The sequence below is a fragment of the Drosophila sulfurigaster genome, chromosome 3, assembly GCF_023558435.1.
Source record: "Drosophila sulfurigaster albostrigata strain 15112-1811.04 chromosome 3, ASM2355843v2, whole genome shotgun sequence".
NCBI lineage: Eukaryota > Metazoa > Arthropoda > Insecta > Diptera > Drosophilidae > Drosophila > Drosophila sulfurigaster.
In genome coordinates, this window is record NC_084883.1 from 49,137,366 (window position 1) to 49,151,318 (window position 13,953).

Consider the following 13,953-nt stretch of genomic DNA (forward strand, 5'->3'; position numbering starts at 1 on the left):
CAGTTGATAAAACTGCTCTATATTTAGTGACTTACCCATCGCATATGGCTGCCAATAGCTTGACGTAATTGACCTCAGTTTCGAGCAGCTCCCTCACAGCACTGCGACGCAGAACATCGCAATTGTCGAGCGGGACAGCGATGCGTGCCGAGGGTGTTGTTGCTGTTGATGATGTTGTTGTGAGCATCGCATCGCTGGGCGGTGATTCGATCACAATGGTTGTTATATTGCTCTGATCCATGGTCATGGTGTTGTTGGCCTCATCCTCGTTGCTGCCACTGCTGCTGTTCAAATCCACAACTGGAACTGGCATCTCACTGTCATCCACAACGACATCGCAGCATTCGACGGCTTCAGTTGCTTCCTCCGCCTCGTGACGCGTCGTTGGCTTTTGGAGATTGTAGAACGCATCGGTTTCGGGACTGTGAATGATGCGCACAAAGTCCTTGGGGAACCAGCCCAGTTCCGGATCGAGTATCTCCTCCACTAGGCTGGCATCCTCCTTCTTGATGCGACCAAACCACCAGGGACCGACCTCCTTCCGTAATATCTCGATGAGTGTGCCACGCTCCAGGCCCAACTCTTGCGGTCCAGCCGCCGTGAAGTTGTACAGCACTTCCGCATAAATGGGATAGTAGCTGTTGGCTGTGGGGCAAATGGAGAAACGAAGAGAGAAAAAAACAAAAATGCGAGTTGCAATCCATTAGTAACACTCTCGACGTCTCGACGGCCAATTGAAGTCAATTGAAGCGATTGTGCATGCACTCAAAGAAAATGTTTTCATCTCATTTCTCATTTCTCCAATCTACTTAGCATACACACATTATTTTGCCAGAAAAATGCATATTTTACATATTGACTTAGACATTTATTTTTCGCGTTGAAAATGTGAAATGAAATTGTTAAACGGTTAAATTGAGCTGCACTTGTTCATGATTTATAGGTATTTTAGATTTACAACCTATAATTAATTTGCACATCGAACTCACTAATTTTGAAAATGTTTTTATGACGATGCGAATTACGTATTTCATTTGGTGAAATGTTCAATTTGTAAAAGCGTATTTTATTATAGAGCTGCACTTGTGCATGTTTTATAGTTATTTAAACATTCATTTTCCCAACAGACACAAATTTGTGTAAATAGTTTTATGGCAATCCAAATAACGTATTTTGCATAGTGAAAAGTTCATTTAAATTTTACAATTCTTATTGTTTAAAGCGGAAAAAAAATGTTATTGTAGAGCAGCACTTGTAAATGTTTTATGGTTATTTAAGCATTTATTTTCCTAACAAATACAAGTATTGTAAATAGTTTTATGCCAATACACATTCGAATTTGGCTTATCGAAAAGGTTATTTGAATTTTTGGAATTAAATGAACTAAATTATTGTTATTTACCAACCTGAAAAATGTATTTTATTAGACTGCAACTTGGAATTGCACTTGTTCTTATTTTATGGTTATTGAAATCAGACTTCAGACTAACATTTTTTTTAAATGTTTTTATGCACAAGCAAGTTATGGGCTTGGCTTAGTAAAAAGTTACTCTAAATTATGAATCTTTTATCGTAAAAGTCTTAAGTTAATAACGCTTAAAGAAGGAATAAAGATTCTTTAAATAATATATTGGATTTTTACTTCCAACAAAATTAAAGCAAAGATAAATTTGAGACATATTTGTTTTGCTCTTTCTTATGCACTAAAGTATTAAAGGTAATCGCGAATTGAAATTTGAAATTTCGCTTTAATTTCTCGCAAATTATACTGTTTATGATTAGATTTATAAAATGAAAACAAAGATTTAAAGCACATTTCTTTGGAGCATTCTACTTTTGTATGCACCTAATTGTTTATCCCAAACTTGCAGTTTAATCAGTCAGAAAAGCTAAATGCATTTCTCGCAGTGTGGCAAATAAGTACTCTACGTAATTGTAGCCGTATTACAATAAAATTGTAGCAATTTTTAGGTATTATATTACCCGTAAAGAACCTTGAAAGTAAACCCCCCAAAAAACAATTGTGTGTTGCGCTCAAGTAAACGTTGCAATAAGTGAAACACATTTCTTTAAGTGTAGAGTTGCATCATCTGATTGCAATGGAAGAAGACTCACCTTCATCGTGTGAGGCAACGCTATCGCTGTCACTATCCTCGACATCGGTGCGTCGAATGCCATATGTCTCCAGGCCATTCGGTTGGCTGAGCGATCTCGTTGGCAGCGATTCGGGTGCCTCGCGTTCAATGCTGCAGGCGCTGCCCAAATCGAGTTGCTTGTGCACCGGCGGCTTTCCAGCCACCTGCTCCAGGAGACTGCTTGCCTTCGCGGAGTGAGTGCGTCGAATTGTTCGCGCCTTTGCCTCCGCTGTGTTCGGAGTGCTCGTCCTTGCGTGGACTGCACCTGGTTGTTGGAGGACACGGGCATATTGCTCGTCCTGTTCGAGTTCGATTTGTATGCCCGAATCACCGGAATTGCATTTGTCGCGTCGATTGAATTTGGTCTTGCGACGCTCCTTCGATGAGCGCCAAATGAGCGGCCCAAAGCGATACTTGGCTGAGCTGCTGTCGCCGGCAGAGTTTACATTATTGCTGTTATCCTCAGTTTGCGGTGCAGCTGGTGTGATTGACACCGTTGGCGTTGTGGGCGATGTCTTCACATCGACAGTGGTGACAGCAGCTCCAGCTCCAGCTCCTGGCAGCGGCGTAATCTGCAGCTGATTGCGATTGTTCAGATTGTGCAATGTGCGTTTGAATTTCTGCAAGACGCCCAAGCTGCTGCCTCCATTATGCGTTGCTGAGTTGCTGACCACCTCAACTGGTGTTGCTGCTGTTGTTGGTTTCAACTCATCCTGGGGCTTGGCTGTTGCGGTCAGCGTGGGACTCGAGATGGCGCGCATTTGCTGCGACTGAAAAGAGACAGAAAAGTGCGGCAGGTTAGTTAGACTGGCATTAGATAATTGTTTACGAAGAGAAGAAGATCGCAGTGAACACGCTTACGTAGTGCATCGATTCAAGAGATCTCAGCTGGTTCCTCCGCACGCGAAACCACAAATATCTTATCATTGTCAACTGTGTGATTTATTACACCAACAGTCAGTAGCAACAACAACAACAATGACACCAACAACACCCTGTGTGTATGTGTATGTGTGTGTGTGTGGTAGCTGCGCTTTTATAGCTATTCGATTCACATGAATTTTTAAAGGGCACCCGAAACCGAAAAACAGGAAAAAAGACGTCAACTATTTTATTCTAATTGATTACTATCGAATGTTGTCGTTGATTTCGAAGAGAACTTGGCTTTAAGTCCACACTCAGTTCGAGACTTCTTCTTCTTTACAGTTCGTTAGTTAGTTAGTCTAATTACACTTTCTGTCTATCTATATCCCACACCCCCTTCAACTTTTCTTTTTACTGCTGTTGCTAGCTTCCTTATTTCTGTTCTGTTCTGTTTGTATTTGTATTTTATCGAATTCTTATCGAGTTCGCTTTTTTTTTGTTTTTATTTCGTTTGACAATTAAATTGATTCGAAATAAAACAAAAAACAACAATTTGAAGTGTGCCCAATACCCTGTAAATAAGTGAATCTAAAAGCGAGTATGATAAGTTTTTGGAAACTTGCAATTAGGCAAAAATTTTGTTAGAAGTTGTATCAAAAATTTATGAATTTTAGGTTTTTGAAAGACTTTAAGTAAAACTTTTGGGTAGTTGTATCAAGAAATTTACTTTATGAAGAAATTTATTCTACTTAAGAACTTATTTAGCTCTTTTTTCTTAAGGTGGGACAAAGTTTAAAGTTATAAAAAGTCTTCTTAGATATTACAACTCATAAAAAATAGTTAATATCTTGGTTAATGATTATTACAAATTCCTGTCAAATTCAACATAATATCTTACTTAGTTTTTATTTAAAAGTTCCTATAAATTTCATAATGAGATATATGAAATTTCATTAAAAACTTGATAGAATGATAAATAAGTTTTATTTAAGTAAATTTATAAAATAAATTATAAAATAAGGCTGAACAAATGAAAATTTTGCGCTAAACTATTATTTTAGGACAATTTATGTGAAATAAAAAAAGTTCTAAATTATTCCTTAGAAAAAATGAAATAGAACTAGAGATAAAATAAATTTTGTGTTCAACTATTATTTTACGATAATTTATGTAAAATAAAAAAGGGTCTGAATGCTAAATAATTCCTTAGAAAAAATGAAAAAAGGAAATTAAGCTCCGCTAAAGTCAATTTCGCTCTAAATAATTCTTTCAGCTAATTATATTAGGAATAAAAACATTCAGAATTCTGAATAACATTTAGAATAATAAATAAAAAGAGTAAATAGAGCTATGCTAAAATAAATTTGGTGTTAAATAATTCTTTCAAATTAATTAATGAAAAATAAAATAACATTTGCTCACTTAAATTCCATACATTTACAGGGTATTTGCAGTGCCATCAACACTGCGATTGTTAGCTTAATTTTGTTTTGGGCTATCAGCATATTTTTAGCGGTACGATTGTCCGCATTCGACTGTCACTTATCAGAGTGACTAGAAAAGTGGCCAAAATGCTAGATTTCGACGTAGTTGTAAACGAAATTTCTGACTGATAATACGATTGAGTCACAGTCATAGTTTGTTTAACTAGCCCATGTGAGGTAACTTGTTTAGAAAGAGCGTTTTGCCGCTTTTGTTGTTTTGTTTTGTTTTGTTTACCTGCAACAAGCGAGCGCGCCACTTGTAGCCACGCTCACAGGGCATGGAATCGCTGGGCAGATGATCGAATTCTGGACGCCGCCGTCGACTGCCCGATGCTGATGCTTGCGAGGCATCTGGAACACCGGCATCAAAGTCCCAGAATTTGATCAGACCATAGGTATCCATCAAAGTGGGTATTATCAGTTTCTTCATAGCTATAGCTGATGGACTGACTGCCCAGCGATGGCAGGTGTCAACGGTCGACGCGATAAATAATAACTGAACTGCGGCGAGAATTTGCAAATGCGACGCAACGCGACTCGATGCCAGTCGACTGACGACGATGATGTCGCAATGTCGCCGACGTCGTCGATGTGGATGTCGATGTCGCTGTCGACGTCAAGTGCTTATGCGTGTATTGTTGTGTGTTGCCCTTTTGTGTTGTTGTGTTGTTGTGGGAGGCCAACACTTTTGATAAGCATTCGTTCTAGGGGGGCACAACTCTATTGTGATTGCCATTTACTCTTCTCTATATTGGTTATTGTCTGCGCTAGGTTCGTGTCTACGCTTGAGCTTGAGGCTGTTTAGCTACGATGAGGGAGGGGGAGGAGGGGGGAGTCAAGTGTCTCTTGATTAGATTAGCAGCAGGAATTGCATTGATGCGCACGAGCCGAGGCGTCGACAACGATGACACTCACTCACTTACTCACTGCAAATGCAATCATTGGCAATCGTCGCTCCACAATAGATAGACTCTCAGACTCTCAGTCTCTCAATCTGAATCTCAATCCCTTGCATTGGCATTGGCTCTTGACATTACAATATCATCATCTGACCTCGCTGCTGCCGTTGCATTGTTTTGCTTGATTAGTTTGCACCTCGGCATCAACTTATCGCAGCAACCAAACATCAACAAAGAAAAGTCTATTAATTTAAGTCAATTTCCCCTACCCGCAACAAGCCAGTTTCTATGATTAATGTTTAGAGAGCAGCGCCATAAAATCTATTTCGAAATGCTTTCAAGCTGTAAAAAGTGCCCCAAAAACCATTAATTTTCACGCACAACTTGCATTTTCACCCCAGCCAAGTTCTTATCGACTTGCGGTAACTTCATGTGTATACTATATGTATTACATACGTTTTTTTTTCGAATTGTAAATAACTGTGTAATGTGTGTCGTCTTTTGTGGGCTTTTAATTAGTCGGCTGCTTCTGAAGTGCCACAAAATCTGTAGTTACCTTTTTTTCCAACCTTATCTCCGATTACCTTCTTAAACTTTATCGAACTGGGGCAAACCCAATGCGCCTTGGGCACCTCGTTCCTGTTAATCAGTGTTTAATCACTTTTAATCTAAAAACATGCCTAAACGATTACACACACACACAAACAGCTCCACTTCCTCTGAGTGTTGTAGGTGCAAAGTGACGTTTATGAGCACATTGAACTTGGCTAAGTCACAAAATGTAAACAAAACCATTGAAAATCATCGCTAGAAACAGCCTTGAAATGACAGCTCATGTATCTGTTAGACAGGATCTAAAAAGCACTCGTAGTCAATGTCGATGCTCAAGTGTCTCGGCGCAACCAATTAAATCAGTTTCTATTATAAACATAAAAGCGCAACAACTTTCACGCTGTGCCTAACAGTTGTGCGCTATGTTAACGAGCTGTAAGTGCATCGCATGCTGCGATGAAGATTAGTTTAATATGGAAAACGACAAACAAGAACATTTCAAGCTTTAACATTATGAACCAATGCAATTTCAATAACAGAGCGCAGGTCTGTATAGCGCATATAACAGAGATGCATGCTGTTAACAGCGCGCTGTTAGAAATAGATATACATTGCAATGTCGATACATGCAGAACATTGCAGTTATCGATAACTATTGAAAAAGCAACTGAAACTATTTTTGAGTTTGTTACTATTTTAATGTATGCAATTGCTTTGTATGTGTAATCTACATTAAATTGCAACTCACTAACATGCTATTACGAAGAGCTATCTCAAATGTAAGCAAACTAATGTTGCTCTACAATTCTGCTGACAAAAACTAATAGTGACAAAAACATGCTACTTAAGTGGCCAAGCATCCCCAAAGAATCTTGTTTAAACCACATAACATACACATATGTTATGTAAACCTACTCTAAGGTGTAATGACAGGCTATTACCTGTCAGCGAAAGAAGGCCAGCACTTAGCACTATCAGCATGACAACTGGACATCATTATGCAGAAGCCGCAAATTGCAAAGCAAAAAAACTTGGCGAATCTATTTTGATTGGCAACGGGGCTGAGAGACTTGGAAATGGGATCGCATTTCAGGTTCATTCACTGCATATAACAACGATAGCATAGGGCTTCTTCCTCTGCAGCGAAAATAAAGAAAGAAAAAACAAACACCACATCAGATGCGTGACTCTCAATTGCTGTGGTTGGTTGCTGTTGCCATGGATAATGTCTGAATCGAACTGAAATTCATTCATTACACAAAGGGGGGCAGCAAACAGCAGCAAATCTCAAGAAAGTAAATGACAGACGAAGCTATTTTTGTGGTGACATTGATAATGTGTGTAATAGAATACACATTGCTTACTTCTGCGCATTTTATGTTATACAATATAAATATCAATTCACCGCACGCAGTAAAACATATAATACTACCATAACATTCGGTGTAACGAACTCTGTTAACTAGTCGAGTCTAGTCGAGTTTGTTTGGGGATCAGACACAATCACAATCTATCATGATCAAAAGTGGCTTTAAAGTGTCGTGTCTTTATTTAATGCCCTTGGCCTTAGCACTAAATCTATAATTTCCTTTCTTACGAAAATAGTTCGTGTGACAAAAACAAATCAGTTGCTCGCTTCTTCCCCTTCAACGTCGCGCAGCTGTTGCATTTAGAAAAAGACAAAAAAAAAAAAAGAAGATGGAAATGGCTTCGTTTGTAATGCGATACTAGTCTATAGTATATGAGAAATGCCAGCTGCAATCCCAAAAGAGTTTTGTCCAAGTTTTATTGGAGCCACTTCGACAGCTGTTCAATTACGGCGCATTCCTTATGCCTGAGTAATCGCAGCAACTTTGCTTTAAGTGCCTCACTCTATGAATCTCTTCTTCGACCGAGGTTCGTAAATTCTAAGCCAACATATTATATTATAGACAGACTTACCAGACATTCGCCAAAGCCGTTACACCTGATGCCAATTACGTTGACGTCATCCTTGCCGCTTTTGGGCAAACTGCAATAAAAGAAGAAACAGAGACAGAGAGTGAAAAAAAGGGAAAAATTACACAATGAATGGAAATTTGCAAAGCCTTCTTAATTGAATTGAAAATGTTCTGCGAACAATTAGCAAAAGACGGTAGCCAGGACAGGAGGAGTTGCTGTCAGGTTGTTCCTTTTCTTTTTCGGGCCAATTGGGCAAACTTTTAGCGCCGGCTTAAGCAAGCTCTTGCTCTTGGTATTCCTGGCAGCCTGGCTCGCTGCTGCCTTGGCTGATTACCAGAAATTGCGTGATTTATGGCCGAAGCTGACCCTCCCTGCCCAGCCCCGTAATAAACATTTATGCTCGACCATAAACCTTAACAAAAGGCGACATGAAAATTGCAGGAGTCTACACGTCCGGCCAACAATAATAAAACAAATACAAAATACAGAAGACAGAACACAGAGAACACAGAGAACACTGAATACTGAATACAGCATTACAACATTGTTGTAAAATTGCTAAAGAGTTTTTCCGGCTAGGTTTTTGCGTGGGAAACTGCGGCAAGCAAAAGTGTTGAGAGCGCAAAGGGGAAAAGAGGAAAGGGAAGAGAAACACAGGTAGATGGGAATTTTTGCAGTGTGTTTGATTTTCGCCGGAAATGGAAATGGAAAAGCGCTCAGCTTAGACTAAGACCACACTCACACTCAGACTCAGACATCGAGATACACCTTAAGGAGCTCGATTTCAATCAAAAATGCAGACGAAGTTGGCCAAAAATACCAATGGCAAAAGACACGAATTTCGTATGCGAGTCCTTCGTACAATTTGCTGATGCTTATTGTAAGCAAACACTGCAGATTCCTGGAATTCCTCGTGCAAACAAAACAGGCTCAAGCAAAGGACACACAAACACAGCGTATAGAGGACAAAAGCAAGAGATGGAGATGTTGATGGGAAAGAGAGGAATATTTAGTTTTTCCTTGACCAGGCTTTGGGTTTTCTTTCCTTTCAAGATGTGACCCAGGAGAAGCAACGGCAACAGCCGAAGTTTCAACTTCAGCAAATTGTGTGCTCATAACAAAAAACGGATTAAATCAATGGATGCGTGAAGGAATGCAGTTCCCTGAGTATCTCTTCTTCTCGTCCCGAGCTCTCTCTCTGTCGCTGCAGGATGCAGCATATGGTCCTTGTTGCCGTCTGTTTCTGTAGCTATTGCTGTAGATGTTTTCTCTGGCTGTTTCTGTGTTTCATGTTGCACAGGTACAGGTGATTGATATCTACCGCTGCCATTCAAATGCCACGTAATTACGAAATGCATTCTGTTCTTGACTTGAAATACACAGAGAAACCGAGAGACAGACCCAGAGAGAGAGAGAGGACTACGTCTTGGGGTGGGGTCAGTGAACATCTGCTTGTAAAGGCCAAATGAAGCATAAAATGAAAATGAACATGAAAATGGTAATGGAAATGCACATTGCCAGCTGCCAATTGCTGGATCATTTCCATTGAAAATCATTTCATGAGCATTTCGGGGGTTTCTCTTACCGTTGCCAAGTGCGGGCAGCATTAAAGCGTCGATTTGGCTTGCCAGCTATCAGCAATCGATTGTTGCTCGCAACATTTATCGATTTGCACTTTTCCATTTTAACATCCGTTCTATAAACGTTGCGCTGCTTCTTCATCGTTAATTGATTAACTTCCACTGCACTGACAACACACAACACACAAAAATAATTCTTTTTTTACAATCACTTTACAAACTCGTAAAGCTGAAATGTTTTATAGACGAATTCAGGGTGGGAGAATACCATCATCTATTTTACGATGAAACTCACAAAGATCCGACAGTTACGACGACGCGAAGTGTTCACGATGTTGTACAGCGGCAGACTGATCGACCCGGTTTCCGGAGAGACAAAAGCCGAAAAGCAACCCGCATAGGATTTTCACTTGAGTCGTGCCTGACTTAGACAATAGAGAGAGAGAGAGAGGGAGAGGACAGGATAGTGAGTGAGAGAAAGAGAGAGGGAAGTTTGAGTGCATTGCTGTGAGGTCTTTTTTTTGAGCCAAGATTCTTTTGAGGTTGAGGGTTGAACTCAATTTTAGGGGCGCGATTTTCGAAATTTATATATTTTAGTAGACTGGGGCACACGTGACATCTGCTTTGAGTTCTTGATTTGAATGAAATGTTTTTTGTTCCTTGTTATTTTCTGTTTGTTATTTCGCGACAGCTGGCCTCGTTATGATTGCATGTCCTTGATCATTGGGACTGTCAACCTTTTGGCTATCCACTCTAGTCGACAGCTGTTAAAGAGCGACAGGTTCTGCTGAAGTTGCAGCTGCTTGCACTTTGACTCAACAGCAACATTTTTGGCTCAACTGCAACAATTGCAACTGCAACAGCAACTGCAGTGGCTCAACAAGGATAACGAAGAATTAAAAGAAGCAAAAGGGAAACCGCTGCACACAAATATTGTAAGCGGCAGGAACATCTGCCTTGCTGCTACTTGCTCAGAGTATGCCGCAAAAACCAGTTTAGCTACATGATGGTGGTGCAACAGCACTGAGTTATGTACCTTCTTACTCTTTCACTCTTTTTCCTTCCCTCTCTCTTTGCTCTTTGGAAGGAGGGACAGCGTGTGGCAAGCAATATTCATAAAGCATATCCCAGACTCGTACTACAACTCGTTGTCATACTTTATTCTGTCGTTAAATCAAAACCATTTGCTGCGTAATGCCGTAAAACACGTGTGCTGCTGCTCGAGGAAACGGATACTTTGTCATTGTCCTGTGTGGCACACACAAGAGCGACAACACACAGCAACATTCCCAATTGCGATTCCGTTGATAATATGCAGAGTTATGTCAGCTGGGAGCTCACAAATCAGCTCAATCTCTATACGTTCTCACGACATATATTTATATCTTTTTTATTTCTAATTCAAAAAGTGTGCTCTGATTCCACGCGCTACATTATTTAAGAGTTGCATTTTATTAATGTTCTGGTTTATAACTTAAAGTGTTTGTGATTGTATGAATTTCAAGTGTCAACAATATAAGTGTTTGAAAGGGAAATTTAGTGGCAATCGTTATGAATTCAAATTTTAAATGTGTTTCCGTTCCACCCGTCACATTATTAAAGTGTTAAATATTATCAAAGTTGAGAATTACGACTTGAAGTGTTTGTAATCGTATGAACTTAAATCTTTCTTAATTCTAATTCAATTGTGTTCCGATTTCATGTGTTCCAATATTTAAATTTTTTAATGTTAAATAAAGTTCAGAATGAAACCCTGAACAGTTTGAATTGGTCTAAATATCATGTTTCAAATTTGTTATTCAAATTATTCTTCAATTTCAGGGGTTTCAATTTTGAAGAGGATTTAGAATTCAATCCGAAAAAGTTTGTGTTTGTGTGAATTTCATGCTTCAATACTGGAAGTGATTAAACAGAAAATTCTAAAGGAATTCTTTCAAATTTGTTATTCAAATTCAAATTTCGATTCCAGGCGTTTCATTCTTTAAGAATTTAAGTTTATTAAGAAAACATTTGTATTCATAGAAATTTCATGTGCCAATAATATCACAAATGAAAATAATAATATTAATAATAATAAATATTAATGAAAATCAATAATAACATATAAAAGTAAAAATTCAATGAGTTTGTTACAAATCCATTCCATCTTCCAATCTCATTGAGTTCAACCAAGTCTTTACTTGAAACCCGTGTTCTACTTCCATTGGCTTTATTATTTTGCTCCACTTCCATTTATTTCTATGTCTGATGCCCATCATCATTTGCTAAGCAATATTTCCGTTTATTGGATCATAAATAGATGCACTCTAATGCTCTTAAAGGTGTGCGAAATTCGGAACAGACCTGCTATTGCTTTTACTTGTGTAAATATGACAAAATAAAGATGTTTACATCTACTTCGCAACGTAATACAGCTGGGCTGGATAGGAAATAGCTGCTCACAAGTTTTCCTCTCTGGATTTTGCCGAGAGGAGGAAGTAAGGAAATGCATTTGACGCTGAAATTTGATAAGCACCTGCAAATGGAATAGACGACACTGGGATAGATGCCGCAGACTGACAACAACATCCCCATATAATATATAAACGGAAGTCAGGATGTGCACTTAACCAACACACATACTTCCACAGACACACACACACACACATTCTCATTCTCACACATACGTGGGCAGAGAGTTCATGGTGTATTTGACCCAAGATGTGCTTCTATTTTTGTCGGTCCTTTCGAGCAAAGTAAATAAAAAGACAGCAACAACGACGACGTCGACATCGGCCAGCGACTTAGTCCGTTGAGCAACACTTAAGTCATAGATTTGTTTATGGAAAATACTCTTGGAAATTGCTGGGATTATTTACAGGCGACGACATCTGCATAAATTGAAGCATAAACAATGCCACCACACACACACACACACACAAAAACCGTCTCTCAGGGTCGAGGCGGGGCAATTAGCTCAAGGTTGGGGCCCACACAGCAGCAACAGCAGTAACTTGGCCCAAAAGCTGATAAGCAGCGGGAGCCACGATTGAACCACTGACTGAGAGAGAGAGAGAGTGTGTAAAGGGAGATCGAATCGTTCGTTGTACTTGCTACTTTTTTTAAGGCCCTTGAAATGGCCAAGGTCTGCAGAAAAAAAAATACATTTTTGCAATCTCTGGAATTCCGAACTGGTTTCGCAGTGCGTACACAAATTGTTTAATGCTGCCGACAGGTAGGCCTGTCTTGGTCTTGGCCTTAAAGTAAGACCAGTTACATGCGCCTTCTACTCTACTCTATACCTGTCTCAAAATATGCAACTGCCAAGCGGCAAATCGACAGGCGGTTAAGGTACCGACCGACTTAAGCTTGACCACGGGGTGGACCACTTCCACTTTTTGCCTCTTTTTAAAGATTGCCACATAGAGTGCAGAGCGTGACTAAAGTGGACTAATCCCGAAAAAAATTAGTAAGGAATGCAGGGGAAATCCTTGCACCTCAGTCTACTGATTAGACGAAAGTGTTTGCCGTGTTAAATTGATGTTTAGCAAACTGTAGAAAAAAGGACGCCACATTTGTCTAGATTACAAGTTGAAAGAAATTAATTAGCCAACTCTAATAGAATCATCACTGAGCTGCAACGGCAGAGCATCATCAAAGCATCTCATGCGCTGGACCAAATCGGAATGAGGAATGGCGCTTCACACGCAAATCTGCGCATTGATATGGAATGACCCTGTTATGAGCCAGTGAGCAGATGAGGCTTCAAATATGTATATGCATTTGAGGAGTTGGGATGGGCCTCTGGTCTAGCCAGTTCTTTGAGCCAGACACGACACTAAGTAGTCAAGTTACAAAGCAAAATGCAATGCATTTTACAAATGAGAAGCGTGCAACATCCAACATGCTTATTAGAGGTAAAAGTAGCTGCACTGAAAGATATAATCTCTTTTGAAATAGAGTAACAAAAATCGAGAAGAAGTAGAGAAGTTTTTTCTTTTGTGAAATCACAAGTCTTTCAAATAAACATTCAGCATTTGACGCAGCAGCTTCATAAACTGCAGAATTCATTTGCTTTCAAGAAACTGAATCATCTCTTTATAAACAAGACAGACCTTATCTATTAAAGACGCCAAAATCACCTACTAATAACAAACAACATCTGCAGAGGCAGACACTGGAAACTGAATCATTTGCCTATTAACACACCTCAGCTATTAAAAGATGCATTAACAGACATCATCTGCAGGAATGATCTACAAGAAAAAGAATACAAAAATTAGTGTGTTATGAAAGAGGAATTAACTAACCGACATCAACTATCACAACAGGAAGAATCGTATACAAATGTCAGACGATATGATAAATGAAAAACAGAAATCATTTTGTAGAGCGAATGCAATAATCAATGGGAGTGAATCATCAGAAAGGGGAATTGTATACAAAAGTAAGAAAAGGAAAGTAGAATTCGGTATTATCTGGAGTAAGCTAAATAGTATTCTCAATCAAAGCTAATCTA

At 39.2% G+C, this 13,953-nt stretch overlaps 1 protein-coding gene and 1 long non-coding RNA gene across 7 annotated transcripts in view; one reads left to right on the forward strand and one right to left on the reverse strand.

Moving 5' to 3' along the window:
* The window catches only part of LOC133840951 (uncharacterized), a 191,585-nt gene that overhangs the window by 42,360 nt on the left and 135,272 nt on the right, over positions 1-13,953 (forward strand). The window lies entirely within an intron of this gene.
* LOC133844042 (uncharacterized) overlaps positions 1-13,953 on the reverse strand; it is a 37,975-nt gene that overhangs the window by 2,487 nt on the left and 21,535 nt on the right. For 3 of the 6 annotated variants that reach the window (XM_062277859.1, XM_062277858.1, XM_062277860.1), the window contains 3 exons: positions 7,876-7,945; positions 2,116-2,905; positions 36-645 (listed from right to left, as the gene is read on the reverse strand). In XM_062277859.1, the coding sequence (XP_062133843.1) occupies positions 36-645; positions 2,116-2,905; positions 7,876-7,945 (1,470 nt within the window). Of the gene's footprint in view, positions 1-35; positions 646-2,115; positions 2,906-2,996; positions 3,375-4,718; positions 4,929-7,875; positions 7,946-9,460; positions 9,613-13,953 lie in introns of those variants that run through there. The other 3 variants (XM_062277861.1, XM_062277862.1, XM_062277863.1) reach the window with 3 other exon arrangements.